The sequence below is a fragment of the Rissa tridactyla genome, chromosome 18, assembly GCF_028500815.1.
Source record: "Rissa tridactyla isolate bRisTri1 chromosome 18, bRisTri1.patW.cur.20221130, whole genome shotgun sequence".
Taxonomy (NCBI): Eukaryota; Metazoa; Chordata; class Aves; order Charadriiformes; family Laridae; genus Rissa; species Rissa tridactyla.
In genome coordinates this window covers 8,512,932-8,531,387 of record NC_071483.1, presented here as the reverse complement: position 1 = coordinate 8,531,387, position 18,456 = coordinate 8,512,932, and the positions used below count along the sequence as shown (strand labels likewise).

General features: G+C 41.2%; 1 protein-coding gene across 10 annotated transcripts in view; it reads left to right on the top strand.

The window, feature by feature from the left end:
* RLF (RLF zinc finger) overlaps positions 1-18,456 on the top strand; it is a 53,881-nt gene that overhangs the window by 26,098 nt on the left and 9,327 nt on the right. For 8 of the 10 annotated variants that reach the window (XM_054224018.1, XM_054224017.1, XM_054224026.1 and 5 more), the window contains 2 exons: positions 7,260-7,462; positions 13,201-13,337. In XM_054224018.1, the coding sequence (XP_054079993.1) occupies positions 7,260-7,462; positions 13,201-13,337 (340 nt within the window). Of the gene's footprint in view, positions 1-5,116; positions 5,298-7,259; positions 7,463-13,200; positions 13,338-18,037; positions 18,193-18,456 lie in introns of those variants that run through there. The other 2 variants (XM_054224025.1, XM_054224027.1) reach the window with 2 other exon arrangements.

The window sequence follows — 18,456 nt, the reverse complement described above, 5'->3', positions numbered from 1 at the left end:
CTTCATGTTCTTTATTTCGTACATAATTGTCTGTTTAGGTAAATCTGAATACATCCACAGAGAGTCGTCCTCACTGGTCGGTCTTTCATGTGATGCAAGCAGAGGCAACAGGACGATCATTGGAGCTCTTCTAGAAATTTTGTAACTGCACAAGTGCTTTCTCATACAGTCTGTAGTAGTCCACAGGCATGCATAAACAGTCTGAATGTGACTTTGGAATCTCTTGTTAGACCAGTCTCTCAAAGGAACGTTTCTCAAGTAAATCATAAGGTAATGAGTTAGACATCTTAAATAAAGGGCAGTTCTAAGAAGCCAAGTACCTGCCTAAAATGTTGCTTCCGAAGTCATGCCTTTGTGGCAATCATGGAAGCCTTGGTTTGGTTTCTTGCTTGCTTTCAGGGTATCAAAGAGCAGATAAACTTGAGAAAAGTGTCATCCTTGTAGCCTGTTGACATGCAGCATAGCTGCTTAGACATATCTAAAAGATCTTTCTACAAGCTTTCCAAGCTATCCAAATGTGTCAACTTAGCACCCAAGCAAGATGTTTTAGATATTGGTTGAGTGCTTTCAACTGACAATGCAGGGAGTGGTAAGTAGTAGTAGAGCTCGTGCAGTATGTGTTGATGCAGAAAGACAGCAAGAGCACCACAGGAGAGTGCTTTGCTCCTCCTGCTGTTCTGGTTTGCAGTAAATACTGTGAAAGCGGTGGATCAAAGCACTAGTGTTATTAATAATGGAAATGGGAAAACAGCGAGAGGGGAAATAGGGATATTTAATCATAGAATCATAGAATTGCTGAGGTTGGAAGGGACCTTTAAGATCATCGAGTCCAACCTTTAACCTGCCCTGACAAAAGCCACTTCTAAACCATGTCCCTAAGTGCCCCATCTACCCTTTTTTTAAACACCTCCAGGGATGGTGAATCCACCACCTCCCTGGGCAGCCTATTCCAATGTTTAATAACGCTTTCAGTGAAAAAATGTTTCCTAATATCCAATCTAAACCTCCCCTGACGTAACTTGAACCCGTAAATAATTAGGTTAATACCTAGAAATGCTATGAAGTAATGCTTCAATAGTTAAATAGTTCTGTGCCCTTACATTACAGAGGATGGAGGTTTTTTTATTTGGTTGGTTTTGTTCTTGTTAGCTTCTTGGGAGACTAAGAACATGTTGAACAGGTATTGAAGATTTGCAGGGGATTGTAGGAGAGAACGTAAGGCTGGGAGAGACAACGTAGGGCATAGGATTCGGTCTCCTGTAATTGTTGCCAGCTATTCAATAACATTTCGGTATTATTCAACATATTCAGTAATGCATATCATGAGTCACTGTGAGTCATACAACTCTGAAATGTTAGAGAAAGAAGTAGATTGGGGGTATACATAAAGTTTACTCTTTTCTCAGAAGGCAAGATGAACGTGCCAGATTTGCATACCCTACAGTGGTGCAAGGCGAAATGAAAACTTAAAGAAATCCTGCTCTCTATCCCAGCAAATTATGGCATGGAAAATCTTCTGACTACTGAATTGTGCTGCTAATGTAACTAGTTTATCTTCTTGACATCATCAGACAAGTGTAATTCAGTGACTACAGAAGTTATTTCTGAAACAACAAACGATCCATGAAGCTGTATCATACCATGTGTTATGATCAGTAAAATCTTACTGGCTGTGTTTCACTTCCATTTCTTTGTTCAGAATCCCTTGTTCAGGGAGTCAGATGCTGCTGTAATATTGTTTGGCTTGCAAAAAGTCTGTCTGGGCAGCTGGAATTACTCTTTTTGCCTTGTGTAGGACATGGTTGGAGCTGGGATTAAGCAACTATCTCTAGATGCCTACTGAGTTAACTTTTTACCTTTGTTACCTTCAATTACTGAGTTAATTTTTTACCTTCAGAATCATATCAAGTAAATGCTTGTAGCCGTAATAGGAGATCGTAAGTCAGTGATTAGTTACTAGGTTTGTCTTCCTGCTTTTATTTGTGTCACCTCTTTGATCTGTGTGGACTTCTCTTCTGACTGCCGGGCTCAATTTGATAGAAATAGCAGGAATCAAAATGCACTTTCTACGGGTCAGAGCAGGGATGACAGTTCTGCTGTTAGGCATGTTGAGTAAGGGTTGCAGAAATAGCTCTAGCACAGTGGTTTTTCAGTTGTTTTACTCAAACTGCCATTTTCTTCTTCTGCACAACAACAGTTTCACAGAGTGTCTTCTGAAGAGTTGTTGTAAATGAATGTGATTTCAGTCACGTAAAACTTAGTTTCTTTGAATAGCTTGTATTTCATGCTTTTTGTGGTGTGTGTCTGAAAAGCATTCGTAGTTTTTGCTGTTGTGGGCCACTGGTAAGCGAGAGGCGAGAGGAAATCAATGTGCTCGGTTGGAGCTTGTTTTGTGAAATGGTAGTGCACATTAACGATCGTCAGATCATTGCTTGAATTGAAGATAGTGAAAATGTGACATGTTCTTGTCTCTCTTGATTAGTTCTTAATACTTTTTTTTATTTTTTTTAATGCACTGGCCCTGAAAATAAACTGATATCAACTGTAAATTTGCTGGAACAGATTTAGTAAGCCAGGAGTTTCATAGCAGCTTAGGTTCTGTCTGCTGCTTCTATGGCTGTTAATAAATTAAACTGCCCTGTGTCTGGGGTGGTTGTTGCTGTTTTGTGCTCTCAGCTGACTCAACATGGTTGGTTTGGGTGTGAATATTTGCTTGAGGAAAGGGCTGCAAAAACATCATTGCTGCTTATGCCTGTTAGATGACTAAATGATATGAGCATCCCAAAGTGAACATAATAGATGCTGTTCAGCAATCTTGACCTCCAACGTTGTTCTATGCCTGAGAAAGCTAGCTTTAATACTCTTATTTCAAGATAATTTTTTTGGCTTAACAAATAGTATCATTGAGGAAGACCAAAAGGGTTAGGGTGAGCTTGTTGCTGTGTGCAGCATATGAATACCAGCATCTTCGTGTGTCTTCATTGACATGAGATGGTTTGTAGGAAAGCTGAGGTATCTCTCCCTCACACTGCTGTTGTAATATATACAGACCTCGATGTCGTTCGGGCGTGCTTAACGTACTTTACTGCACTGTAACATTGGTGTCCTGTTCCAGAGGTATTTTGGTGGAAATGCTCAGCAAGATGCTGTTTCGCTTGAGGATTTCTCACAGTGACTGCAGAGTCTTTTCATGCCTTAGTGCTATTCACGGTTTATAAAGGCCGTATTCACAATATTGTGGTATAACTTAAGTTCATCTTATATTACCAAGTGGTTTGAGTGAGAGGGGAGTCTTTTATCCTTCCTTTTTGATCCTGGGAGAAGAGAGCCCTTTAGATATGTGTAGAGTTTGAAACTGCACTGACCCTTTACTGGTCTAAAGGGTTTGGAGGAGGGAAGGCATTTAAGGTGTCTTTGCATTGATTTTCATAGCAAGGCTGTCTTAGTCTTGAGATGCTTGGTGGAAGATTGGGACGGAACAAACAGCAGGAGGTCTAGGAAGAGAAGGAACGAGAAAATATGCTCATGGACATGTTTGGAAACATAACAGGTGTAGGATTGAGTACAAAATTAGGTTCTCTGAGGGGAAAACAACTGTTCTGAGGAATAGGCAGCAAAACGAGGTTTGTTGCCTTTTCAGGGAAAGTGAGGTGGTTGTTGGCAGGTGGACGGAAAAGAATAGACACGTCAGAGTAAAACTAAGTGCTAAAATAGAAATAAATCACTAGTCAGGTATCTGATTTTTGCTTCTCCCTTCATCATTTACATCTGCATGACTGGAGGAGCTCAGTCTGTCGCTTGCATCCCTGGCAGAGTGCAGTACACCCTCACCCAGGTGGGGAGGGCTGGGCCTGGGGCACAGACCTCCCACCCTTGGCGGGGAGCAGGTGCACAGGCTTACCGGCCATTCCCAAAGATCGCAGCAAGTTGAGACCCTCTTGTCCATACCAGCAGTGAGTCCACCTCCTGTATTTCATTAGCAAGTTTCTCATCTAAACTTAAAGATTAAAAATGTGACTGTTAACCTGAAAATATTTAATTTGTCTGGCTGACTGCAGGTACTCTTAAAAAACACTTCCCATGTCGTGACTAACTGGCTCTGATATGTCAGTAAAAACTTCATTTGAGCAATTGCCAAACACGTGTCTTGCTGTCTAATAAGAAACAAGAAGAATCTAAATCATTTTTAGAGCAGGTAAATAGAATATCTTATTTTTCTATTATTTCTTTTAGTTTTCTCATGGAGCTGAAAAATATTTTTAATTATTCTGTGAGCCGAGAGCTGTAGAAACAGGGACTACAGAACTGCTTTGAATGCTTGTGGGCGCTAAAATCCATTATTGACGTGTCCATGAATAGCATGCTATTCAGCATGCTTCACCTGGAGAGATTACTTTGTTCTGATGTTGAGTAAGCAAGCCTTCTTAGAGCTCTTCCTTACCAGTGATCTCCTGGCCACCTTGCTGTGGTAGCAGTCTCTTACATCACGTAGGATGGATATCACGGCATTGTTAGTTTTCCTTGGTAAATTTTCAAGCACAGAAGCATACACAGATGTAATTTTTAAGAAAGAGAGGAGGCTTGTTTCCTAGCAACTGGAGATCTTCCTGCAGACTCTCTCTTGGTCAGACAGCTTTTTTTACCTTCTCTGTTGAAGTTGCTGTAATATGAAGTGTCAATGTCAGCCGTGTCAAGAGTTTTCCACTCAGAGGTTTTTCCTGTGAAAGATGGAAACCAGTACCATAGACTTGGATCTTAAAATGGTCTGTAATGGGCCACTAAGCAAACTTCTGCAGAGTACTAATAAGACCCCTACAAGCCTGTAGTATGTACTTGGAGTTTTCTGTTTAGGTAAGCCTTCTGCCAACTAGTGTATTGTCTGTTAGAACATGGCTTTTTTCCTGTTTGGACTATAACTTAAGTGCACAAAGCATGATAATTTTCTTGTATTATGTACGATCCTTTCAGAAATTTATACTATTAGTTTCTTAGCTACCCATCTCACATAGTATAAAAAATTGTTAAATAGTGAAAATATTTTTATGCAACAATGCTTCCAATAAGTTGTTATTCTAAAGCAAACTTTCTTTTTTGACTAATACAGAGTCTCTTGCAGGCTTTACAGGTAGCCGCTGCAGAACACTGGTTCTAATATATGTTTTATCAGAACGTCTCAGATGCTTCCATAATTTCTTCTACAGATCATCAGAGAGTTTGTTCCTTGGTTGATACGTATTATCGCATGCAGTATAAGAATGTATTGGCTCCTCTTTTGTAATTCTCAAGGGTCTTTTGAAGTATGTACAAATCTGGAGACTAGTATCAAGCCTTTCTGTAGATGTTTATGTTAAGCTGGAAATAGCACCATAGCTGTCTGGAAGCCTACTGTTTTGTCAGCTAAGGCAAAGTACGTGTACTTTAGCAAGGCTTTTGATGCTGTCTCTCACGTTATCCCTTTGGATAAAATGTCCAGCATACAGATCAAAAAGTCCGTAATACATTGGGCAAGGAATTAGCTGGTGCGTCAGGCTCAAACGATTATAGTAAATGGGGTTACATCAGGCTGGCGGCCCGTCACTGGTGGGGTCCCCCAGGGCTCCGTTTTAGTGCTCTTTAATGTCTTTATAAATGGTCTGGGTGCAAGAGTCAAGAGTACATTAAGTAAGTTTGCCAATGATATTACATTGGGAGGAGCTGTCGACTCCCTCAAGAGTACAGAGATCTTACGGAGGTCTGGATAAACGAGAGAGCTGAGCAATCGCCAACTGTATGAAATTTAACAAGAACAAGTGCTGAATTCTGCACCTGGCATGGGGTAATCCTGGTTATATGTACAAATTGGGGGACGAGAGGCTGGAGAGCAGCCTCGTGGAAAGAGATTTGGGGGTTTGGGCTGATGGCAAATACCTTACTGAGTCAGCAGTAAGCCCTGGCAGCCCAAAGGGCCAGCTGTGTCCTGGGGTGCATCAAGCACAGCATCATGAGCTGGTTGAGGGAGGAGGTTGGGAGGCCCCACCTTGAGTACTCTGCGCAGTTTTCGGCACCTCAATAGAAGAAGAACATCAAACTATTAGAGTGTTTCCAGAGAAGGGTGGCCAAGGTGAAAGGCCTCAAGGGCAACACTTAGTAAGAGGGTCTGAGGTTGCTTGATTTGTTCGGCTTGGAGAAGAGAAGGCTGAGGGGTGCCCTCACTGCAGTCTACAACTTCCTCAAGGTGGGGTGGAGGTGCTGATCTCCTCTCTCTGGTGACCAGTGCCAGGCCACAAGGAAATGGAATGAAGCTGTGACAGATTGGACATTAGGAAAAGGTTCTTCACTGGGAAGGGTGGTCAGTCCCTGGAACAGGCTCCCCAGGGAAGTAGTCAGGGCACCAAGCCTGTCAGAGTTCAAGGAGCATCTGGACGATGCTCTTAGTAATATGGTTTAGCGTAAGGAACAGGGAGTTGGACTCGATGATCCTTATGGGTCCCTTCCAATTTGAGGTAGTCTGTGATTCTGTAAGTACCTGGGAAGAAAATCAAACTAAATCTGTGAGGTTTTTAATCAGATTAAGTTAATTTTGCTAACTACTTACAAAAACGAATTTTTGTAAGTATTTACAAAATACTGTATTTTGTAACTGCCTGTAACTGAAGTTACATTTTTACTATTGAATTAGTTCATCAAATCTCATAACGATTGGTTGTACTAGGTTGATCTAGAGCATAATTAAACACAATTCTTCTAAAGTACCATAAAGATAAGGTTTTCACCCTCCATTTTGTGTATTTTGGCACTATGTGGGGGTTTTAATAACTTGGGTGGAAAAATCTGTAGTTGCAAAGTACGTAATGCTTTGAAATACTTTTGGTTCTTTGGAATAGGAGGCTACAATTAAAAGTTGAAGATTTTTGAATCTTTTCTAAACTACTGGTATCTTGTTCAAAATTTTATATGGTCTGACAAGTGTCCCTTGGCCACTGCTGTGGCGTACTTACTGCCCTGGTAGATGCTGTCTTATGGCTGGGGGGGATGGTGGCGTTGTGCGTCTGTTTTCTATAGCCCCGCATTCTCTTCCCTACACAGTTGATCTGAATTTGGGAGGAAATACTGCATTTATTGCTGTCACTTTTTATCATACCTAGAGTTTCCTAGGAAAGCTGACCATACTTATATAAGTTTGTAATAAAATAAAGTGTGAATGCAAATGCAATAAGACAATTTCAGTTAAGCGTCAGCTGTCAATTGGTGTATTCTCAAAGGCTTTTTTCTTTTCCTAGCTAATAAATTGATTACACGAGAAGGGCCTTCCTTTCTGCAGATGCGAATAAAACATTTGATGAAGTCAAACTGCATCCCACAAGCTACTTCCTTGTCAAAATTGTGTGCAGATTCTGCAGAAATTGCAAATGTTTCATCTTTTCGCCAAGCCTACATCACATGTGTGTGTTCTATGCTGCCTAATGAAGAGTCCATTAAGGAGGTTAGTAATCCATAGTCCCTTTTTCATGTATGTTTTAGAATTTATGTCCATTTTAGAATTTATTTCTGCGATAGTAAGGACTGAAGATGAAGAGTGAAACTGTTGCTGCAGAGTTCCAAAAGAGAAATGATCTCCTGCAGACTGCAGTAGGAAAGAACACTTGTATTAACTGTTGGTGTAATAAGTCTGTATTATATGCTTGCATTCAAGGTTGGATGTGTTTCGAAGGTTAAAATAAAGCTTGTAACTTTAGTTCCCCTTGAAAGCAAAATATAATTGGAAAGCTGTCTCTCCGAACTCAAATACTAGTGCTAGAGCAGTTACTTCTTTTCTAGTTGTTCTGACCTAGGAAAGAGAAGTGTGTTTAAAAAAAAAAAAAAAAAAAAAAACAACCAAAAAAAAAACCCCAAAAAACCAGAAAAACCCACACAAAACAAAAAGAAACCCCTTTAGAGTTGTTGCTCCAGAACCCTGAACTTATTTTTAGTAGTTAGCCTTCCTCTTACAATAACAGTCATAGTAATGATTTGTGTTAACACACTGCAGTCGTAGCAGCAGTCATACAGCTCTCGCCTCTGTTGCCTCTTGATCTCACACATCTGTTATTTTATCAATCTCAATGTTCTTGCTAGAGTTGTATGGATTTGGTGTAGTTTTAAATGTAAGACCTGAACGTTTTGAGTAAGCTTCTGTGAAACTGAGGGAAGCTTCACATATTTAAACAAAAAAAATGCAACTCTGATGTCTGCACTTCCTGAGTGAGTCGCAGACTTGTTAGGAGAGTTGTTGTTATATATGTAAACTCTTTAAAAAGCATTCCTTTAAAAATACTTGTTTTGAAAAATAAATATTTGGATAGGTGTATCCTCAGACAGTCTCTGCAGTTTGAGCCAGATTCCCTTCGGTTTGTTGTACTGTAGGAGCATTTAACAGCTCACTGCAGACACTTGTTGGATTGGCTACAAATGATGAATGACATAGAAATCACATTGAATTGTGTTCAGTTTTTCATTTCATTTAAGAGTTGTGAAGTGTAGCTGTATCTGGTTTACTAGATACTCAGAAAATCTTTACTTGCCTGTCAAATGTAAAAGCTAGAACACAGACTGATGGATTGAATCAAATTATGATAATCACCTAATTAAACCTTTTATGGGAAAATGAAGCCACTTAGCATCAAAGCAGTATCTTAAACCAGTATGGTTTATTGATTTAACTGGACCTGATGCCAAACCGTGAAAAGTGTAAGGTCTGTGGTGTTCAGTGCCAGAAAGTTGACATAAATAACTGGTAAAATGAGGATTTGCATGTAATGCTTTTGCATGCTTGGTCATGGGTATTGTGTAGTTGACACTCTTTCCAGAATTGCTAAAATCTGAGACTTCTAAAACCCTTTTATTTGTTTCCAGAAGGAGAGAATTGTATTATATGTTCATGTCTTTAGGTAGAAAGTTACCAGGTCTAATGATAAGTGGGGAAAAGAGATGGATAACAGATGAAAGATGAAGAGCTCAAAGAATGGCAGCTGTTGGAGAATGAGAGGTGGCAATGACCAAAAATGCAGCAGGGGGTAGAGGGAATTAACTGTAATAAAAGAAACAAAGGTTAAGTGAAATTTGAAGTTCAGAGTAGGCTGGGGTAGATGGAGAAAGAGGGCTTAGCTAAGAAAGTAAGTGTTACAAAAAGGGTGGATATTAGTGAAGATAGCTTGGGGAGGCTTGGAGAGAAAGAATTTGGTTTGGAAGATTAGACAATGTACAGCCATCCCTTTCCAGGAATGGGAGGTGATTGGAATGGGTAGGTCAGGGTTGGAAGTTAAATTGCCGAGCTCCTAAAAGTTAAGGCTGGGAAACTACTTCTGTCTATAGGCAATAACGTACATATATATATGTGTGTGTGTGTATGTACATACGGATATATATACAGAGGGTGGAAGCAAGGACAGTAAGCCTGGGAGGAATACAGAGAAACTGTCCAACCAGCCAGGGACCAGGTTAGGCAAGCTAAAGCCCTGATAAAATTAAATCTGGCCAGGGACATCAAGGGCAACAAGATGAGCTAGCTTCTATAGGTACATCAGTGATAAAAGGAAGGCTAGGGAAGATGTGGGCCCCCTCCGGAAGGAAATGGGAGACCTGGTCACCCAGGTTATGGAGAAGGCTGAGGTACTCAATGACTTTTTTTGTCTCCGTCTTCACAGACAAGGGCTCTAACCGCCCTGGCTGAGTCGCAGAAGGCAAAGGCAAGGACTCTAAGAATGAAGAACCACCCAGTGTAGCTAAAGATCAGGTTCGAGACCATCTAAGGAACCTGAAGGTGCACAGGTCCATGGGACCTGATGAAATCCATCCATGGGTCCTGAGGGAACTGGTGGATGAAGTTGCTAAGCCACTTTCCCTTATATTTGAAAAGTCATGGCAGTCTGGTGAAGTTCCCACTGATTAAAAAGCAGAAATGTAACCCCCATTTTCAAAAAGAAAGACCTGAGGAACTACAGGCCAGTCAGTCTCATCTCTGTCTGGCACAATCATGGAGCAGATCCTCCTGGAAACTCTGCTAAGGCACACGGAAAATAAGGAGGTGGTTGGTGATAGCCAACATGGCTTCACTAAGGGCCATGTGAAATGGTGCCTGACAAATTTGGTGGCCTTCTGTGACAGGGTTACAGTGTGGGTGGATAAGGGGAGAGCAACAGATGTCATCTGCGTGGACTTATGCAAATAGTTTGACACTGTCCCACACGACATCCTGGTCTGTAGATTGGAGAGACGCAGATTTGATGGATGGACCACTTGGTGGATAAGGAACTGGCTGGATGGTCACACTCGAAGAGTTCAGTCTGGAGAAGAGAAGGCTACAGGAAGATCTTATAGCAGCTTTCCAGTATCTGAAGGGGACCTACAAGAAAGCTGGAAGGGGACTTTTTACAAGGCCACGTAGTGATATTACAAGGGGTGATGGCTTCAAACTGAAAGAGGGGAGACTTAGATTAGATAACAGGCAGAAATTTGTTACTGTGAGGGCGGTGAGCCCCTGGCCCAGGTTGCCCAGAGAAGCTGTGGCTGCCCCATCCCTGGAGGGGTTCAAGGCCAGGTTGGACGGGGCTTGGAGCAACCTGGGCTGGTGGGAGGTGTCCCTGCCCAGGGCAGGGGGTGGCACTGGATGGGCTTTAAGGTCCCTTCCAACCCAAACCATTCTATGCCTAATGAAATACTTTTGGCATAAAACATGTTCTTTTATTAAATCTTGAGACAGCAGCTCCCAAATTCTTGCGGATGCAGCAGCAGTATTTAGTGTAAGTAAAGTAATATGCTGCAAAAGAGTAGACTGTGTTTACGGACTCGAGTGTGATGTCCCAACTCAGCTAGGGGGAGTTTACACTCTCTGACCTGAAACTAAGCTGCTTTCGGCTCGTTCGTGGTACATCTCTAGCTCCTGAAAGGAGAGTGAGTCTCCCTAGATAAGCAGATTGGCTGCCCCTTTTTTAAGGAGTATTAACATGATGTCTTACTAAAACTAGTAGAAGGGTTAGGTTAGCGCTAGGAGATTTTTATGATAAGAAATGAAGTATCTTTGTAATGTAAGATGTTTTCTTCAAACTAAAATGGCATGGAAGACAAAGACAAAATAAATCTTACATGATCGTATGTTCCATGGAGTAACTTTAAGGAGTAAACTGCCATCCTTCTTGCTGACGGAACACGGGGAGCATGTCAGCATTTTTCAACAATTCTAATGTAAAATATCTTAGTACTGTTCATTCTGTAGTCCCTGAACTTTCATTCAGCTATTGGTCTTGTTGGGTTTCTAACAGACTGACAGGAGCCCTGGTCAGTATTCCAGGTTTAGTAATGACACTTTCATTTGGTACGTGTCTGGTTTGTCGCTTAGGTGGCTGACTGGATATTGCTGGACGATTTCAAGCTGTGCATTTGGACTTTTTGTCTTAAATGTTATTTAAAAAAACCCACCCAAACAAAGAATAAAACGAGGTCTGAAATAGGATGGATTATTGCCAAAGTTTGAAATAAACAGGACTTGAAAACAAATCACCTTGTTGCTAACTCAGTAGTTATTGTCCTGAGCATGAGTGAATTTGGCCAAAAAGAATCAAATTTCTGTGAGGAGAGCGAATCCAATGTGCTGCGTGGCTGCAGGCTGCTCCAAGTGCCACAGACACGTTTGGGTCACTTAGCTATGTTTTCCTAATTTGCTTTAGAAAATGTGCTGATGGAAATTGTAGCCTATAAAGAATAGGAACAACTGAGTGGAAGAGAGGTGGAAGAATATTGTGAGAAGACTGGAGTTGCCCAGCTGTCAAACACGTATTCAGCCAGATTTCCCACACAAGCTGAAAGGCTGTGTGCCTGCAAATACCAAAGGTGGATGAGAACGTAAGCAAGGTACTGCTAGCAAAGGATGTTGGAGGGAGATGGTATGCAGCAGCATCCCTTGTTACCTGTAAGCTGGAACAGCCACGTTCTCTCCTGTGCAGTGATGAACACCTTCAGAATTCTTTCACGCGGCCATTGGTATGGGCTTGCTTTTCTGTCTTCCCCAGCCTGATGGAAGCGGCACTTGATTTACAGATATTGTAAGTGCTTATTATCTCTGACATGCAAGGAGCAATGATGTCTGTCCCCTTAGTTAGCAAAGCATTGTCATTTAAATCAGTTTTAGAGATTTCTCTCTTGCCAGAGGTGAACCAGTGACAAAATGCCTGACCAAAATAATTTGCTACGTTTTACTCTTTCTCAAATGCAAGCATGACGCATCTGCAAGCATTTGCACCTTGTGAATTGCTGTAGAAATGTCTGCTGCAAAAGGTCAGTCATGGGTCTCAAGTTGAACACCCAAATTCAGTGGACCCTAGAAAACATTGGCATTGCTCAATCAATGAGCTCCAGTGTCAAGCCTGTACAAAAAACTGGGCTAATAGATCTGCTTCTGCTCTTCCTGCTGAATGAGATGTCTGTGAAAATTATTTTGATGTATTTTATCTTCACTTTGTTCTTTCTATGTCATTATTTTTCATGATTAGCAAGAGGTTTGAATTGTTTATAATAGCAATGCCTGATTAAAGTAGATGTTGCTTGAGTACAGCCTGTTCTGTGAAGAGGAATAGATCTGGTGGAAAAAATGCGTTAGAAATAGTGTTGTCTTAATAGTAAAAGCACTAAATAATTACTGTTGGTGGTCTAAAACACTTGGCTTATAACCAAGGTAGTGCTCTATTTTGATACACAGATAGGTACTACCTTTAAGTAGGCTTTCCAGAACTTCCATGGGATTTATTTCTCCTCTACAGACTTCTATTTTTAACATGATGCTTTGGAGTGTGTTGTTCAGAATCAGCACTTATGGACAAAGAGGACAAGAGACTGGCTCTTTCACATCTCTTGACCTTTTTGGGCCTGGGACTGGGGATGCCTGCAAGTGCAGAGAAGGAATGGGCAGTTTTAGGTAGACTGTTGCCTGTATGTAAGTATTTTGCGAAACTGCCCAAAATGGAAGATGATCCCAAAGAAAACTAATACTGAGAAGGGACCAGAACTAACATCCGTGAACAACTTCTGCTGTTCTGTAGCTGAAAGGCGTGGTATGATCTCTGGGTATTAAAACGAGACATGGGGTTTTGTTCATGTGTCTGTGTGGCCGTGTCCTTTGATGCAGCAAATGTGCATTTCTTTTGTAAACATGCTGAGAATAAAGTGCCTTTTCTTTTAATTTTCTTTAAGATTGCAAAGGTGGATTGCAAAGAAGTACTGGACATCATATGTAATCTGGAATCTGAGGGACAAGAAAACACTGCGTTTATTCTTTGTACAACGTACCTTACTCATCAGCTTCAAACAGCAAATGTCTATTGCTCTTGGTAAGTAATGAGGTGACTGCTGCTCCTAACTGTTCCTTACTGGCTTCAATGCAAGAGAAATGAGGTAATGTAGCACAAAAGCGTGTAGAGAAAGTGCATATATCTTTAACTTGAGAAGTACATCAGGCTGAAGTACTTTCTAGATAACTTGTGACAAAATAAATAAGGATTCATCTTGCTACAGTAATAAAGCAGTTAGACAAAAGTCATTTTTAAATTCATTTAAAAACACAACAGCACTCGTTGTTATCATTAGCAGTAGTGCTTCAACCATGTAGTAGCTCTGTAAGTAGCGCTGATCAGCGCTGTCTGGGTTGATATTGAGCCCCAAAGCTTTGTGATTCCACAAAGTATGTTGTAATTGAGTTCTTCCCTCCTGAATACTTAGAGCCATGAGACTTTGATGCCTTTTGTCACCTCTTCCACAGAGATGTAAGTAGCAGCAGTGTACAGAGGCAGCACGCTGTAACCGACCCCCAACCCCAGATAGCCTTTTTATATTTTTGTAATTTCTATAACTCTGAGAATTGTAGTACTACATCTTGGACAAATTGTGACTATAAAACTTCTCTGCCCTCTTAACTGGCTGGAGGTACAAAACTTTTTGCCACTCTGTTTCAGCAGTGGCAAACTGGTAGTAGCAAAGCAGGGAAGCTGTTTTCTGCCCGTTATAAAATGGGTTTGTAGTTTTAGCTTTTGAGGCATGGCTAAATGTGTAGTTTTCTCCTGTTTAAACACTGATCTGGATAAAGCTTTACATTACCAGACATCTGAGTGTATCTTGGGAATTTGGGTTTGGTTAACTGTGGCATTGTTCATTTATTCACTCCACATTTTAATGCCCTTAAGAAAAGCTTTCATAGCACTTAAGTGTCAGCAGAATGACTGGTAGTTTAGCCTGGTCCAACCATCTGTACAAAAAGGCCAGAAGTATTTAGATATTGCTTCTGTTTCAGGCCAGAAATGTCTTTTTGAGCAAAAGCATACCTTGTAGGGAGAAATGAACTCGTAGAAGACTCAAGAAGGGAGAGTCCACCACACTTGGAAGTTCTAGAGACTGACTGGTTTTCGCTGCTGAAATGTGTTATTAGAGATGAGATTAGAGCCATGTCCAAAGAGATGTGAGCCTGAAGGAAAGGGAAAAAGGAAAAAAACCAAAACAAAACCCCCAACAACAACTGACATTCTTTCAGGGCAAATTAAATGATTCACTGTTAAGCAGATCTACCTAAAAGCTGGGTCCCTAGGGTGCAGATGAAGAGAGAGGGACTTCATGTATAGCTGAGACTTTTATTGGCACTGGGGAACAGGGTTCAGTGAGGTACCATTTATTGTTACAGAATAACATCTCTTTTTAGTGACAACTGTAGGTAGGGTTTTTTTTGCTTGCAGTACCATAGAATCATAGAATCATACCATGTCTGAACTGAAACTAGTTAGGATTTGAATGGAACTTGCAGGTCCTGTAACCCTGTCTAACCTTCATTTTCTCCTGACTAATGAGTCAGGAGAGATCAATTCGAGCTGCAGATTTCTCCTCTCCATGCCAGTCTGGCCCATGATGGGGTCTGCCTAAGTCTACACAAAACATGGTGCAGCTCTAACCTGAGTAAGTACTTCCACATAAGCTTTAGAATTGGCTAGCCTAGGTGACAAGCAGTGAAGGCTTGAAGATACAACGGTTAGCTCGGTCTAGTGTGTTCCTGCATACTTGTGTTAGCAGGTTTGTGTCACTTGTGCTGGTCACGTCACATCTGTGCTGTTGTCGGTGGCTGTTCAGGAGAAAGGTGCTGGTTCAGACTGTGCTGCCTGTGTCCATGCATGCCACAGTTGCCCCCTCTGCTGCTGTCTGGACAAACTCCTCAAGTTCCAGCTGCCTTTTCCCAGGGACGAGACAGGAGAATGAAGTCTTCTGTCTAACACTGAAATTGTATAGGTGTATAAATTCAAATTCTATACTGTACATAGCACAGTACACCTTGTACAAAAGAATCGCACGTAACCGATGCGGTCTGTGCCCACTGAAGAGCAAAGCTTCTAGGGTGCTGGGGCACAGACTGAAGAAGTTCATCATCTGATGACCTCCTGTCTTGTGAAACTGGTGTAATAATTCTTGACCATCAGGTTAATTGCTCACTTTGAGGCTGTGCCTCTAAGTCTGTTTAAAAAGTACTGTTGCTTGAAAATAAGAATGCCTTGCTGGTCCAACGGTGAACTGCTGTTTGATGGAGTGGCCTTTTTCATGGACCTCCACCTGCTTTCCCAGTGGCAGATGCAGATCCAGTGATTATTTAGCTACAGGGTAGATGAATTTAAGTGGCTGATGTGACATAAAACTTACAATTTAGAGGATTACTTTTGTCAGATCAGCCAACTTTACTGATAAGGTGTGAGATTACACATTACAGATGTAGTGGATATTATGGCTCACAAAAATGAGGAGGCCTCTACTCCATACGAACTGTGGCGATCTATGAAATCATTGCAGAGATGGTTTGAATCGGTACCCTGGAAAAGACACACGGTGATGTTTATTTCTCTGCATTAGTAAATTGAGCTCAGTCAAAAGAGTGATAAATGTCAAAGCCAGCTGGAAGGACAGGAAATGTTAAGATGGACTTACTGCAATGTGCATGTTTAGCCTAATCCTACAGCTAAAACTAACGTGGAGGAATCACATGCTAGAGGTTGCTTGCTAGCCACATATAGGCTTGAGCACAGCATAAATATATACCTAAAATACTTAGTTAAATTGAATACATAAACCGAGACATACTGCTTTCTGTGACCAGCTGCTGGTTTTAAGGGGCAGCAACTGCCTAATTCACTTCAAAGAGAGTCTTGCCTGGTTCAACAAGACAGCATTGTATTTGAAGGGTTACTTTACTCTGTGATGCTTGATCTACTGATGGTTTGGACTCTACTTAAAATTTTTCTAGCAATGTCATTAACACCTTTTTTGATTTTGATTGTTAATAATGTAACTTTTTGTTGTGTGTATTTAATCATAAACCTGCATAATGGTGTTTCAAGTCAATAAATGATTTAAGCTTTAATCAGTTTTCATAGTGTACTTCTGGCACATTGTGTAATTTGATAGACCAGAACTTAAGTGTTGATGAAAACATTGACTAAGGATCTTTGAGAGGAGAGTAAGAAGAGAAGAAATGCTCTGGTACGGTGTCGCTTGCAGGTCAGCTTCCCTTTCAACAGACAAGCCCTAGCATATGTACTTGGAAATGTTTCACTCGTCTGTAGGATCCTGAAATAAAATGGTTTCCTGGGTCATGTCCTCGATTTTTAGCATAGCAGTACGTTGAAATGTTTTCTGCTAGCCCCTGGCTGGCCTTTAACAGACGCTGTAAGCAAGCAGTGTTGCTGGGCGCAGTCCTGCTTGCTGCCAGCCACCATTCCATTTATTCTGCTCCATATCTTGCTTGATGCAGTGTAAGACTGAACTAGCATAAGTGATCCAGATGAAAGTATTCTGGTTTAGTCAAGGGAAAAGACCCATTGACAGCTGTGAGTAGCAGGTGAAAGTGAGGATGCTTTTGAGACTGTGTGTGGATGAGTGTCTTCCATAGCGGATGAAGATGGAGCTTTGGTGCCATACTCATACTTGCACCAGTCCTAACAATTTGCTGCTGCCAAAAAGCGGTAGGTAAATTCTTGCCGTATTGTGGTGCTAGCTGCACAAGCCTGCCTCATCTGTTGTTCTGGCTCTGGGCCCATCTGACCCGGCCAAAACGGTTTACAGCTTTCTACAGGTTAATGCTTGATTAGTTTACCATATGGTCAGACAAGTACCAGTGAAGAAGTGCAACACTGGTGCTTCGGGAAGTTGTAAGACGTTAAATCTGTTCAGCTGTAACATCACTCTCAGTCTTGGGAGAAATCTGCCTCCCTTCCCTCCCATCTCCACTTCTCTAGTATCTATCTGCCTGATGGCACAGTGCTAACTCTCCAACCCGGCACAAACTTCCTCGTAGTATTTGTGCATGTTTGGAGACGTTAAGCTATTACATTAGCTTAGCTCAGCTCATCCTGTAGCCTCAAGTGTGTACCTCCAAAAGAAGATTAGTAAACCATATATATGGAATGTGAATTAGTGCTGTTGGTGTGAAGCTTCATTTCACATCTGAAGAAGAAAGCAGACTTAGGTCTGTATATGTTATTCCTCACCAAAATTGGAATATTTTGCAGTGATTGTTGCTGATAATCATAGAATAATGTGTAATGCTACATTTAAGACTGGAGGCATCTGCCGTGTTTGGAACTTTATCTAAGAAGCAGTGCCGCCCTGGGCGGTAGCTCTAAGCTAGCTGATTGCATTAGTCTCCATGGAGTCAGGCAATTCATCGCTACATAAAATAATGTAATCCTTAGCATTAACACAAGTGGCATTAAGTATGCTAAGCACAACTTCTAAAAACTTCTCTGTGGTTTGATGTGCTAGTAAGATATTTTCTTTTTTTCTATTTCTAAGTATTACCAGCTATCGGTCTGGAGTTTTTTCTGTTCTCTGCACTGCTTCGCATCGATTTTGAAATGGAAAATGGCCCAAATACTGAGAGTTTTCCTTACTTGCCTTTCCATGTGTGTGAAGATTATCTGAGGAACACTTGTACATCACCGTCCTTGAGGACCCCCTCCAACAACGTATTTCAGCTTTGCAGAAAGAAGGGGTGGGATGAGAAAGAGAACAGGGCAAACACTGAAAACTTTTTGCTCTGCCAAAACCTCCTAGGCATAAGGGATTATCCAGAGTGAAGCCCTTCTCTCACTATTATTCCAACTGCCAACTATGTAAATATACTGAATAGATATACGAAATGACTGATAAACTATTTTTCAGGTTTGTTTTGTTTCTGTTGTGGTGATGCTGAGTTAAAATATTTTTGCAATACTTACATATGTTCTGTGCCTTCCTTATGTAAGCTTCCCTTCGTGCAGTTCTTCATGGGGGTCATCCTGATGTTCAATTAAATTTTATATTTTGTCAGCTTCCTGGGGCTAAAGGGCAGTAGAATAAGTTGCTGATATTGTGGGTTTCTGCCTTTTTTCCTCTCTAGTTTTGTTTTAGGATTTAAAATTAAAACACCTTGAATTATACTGCTTG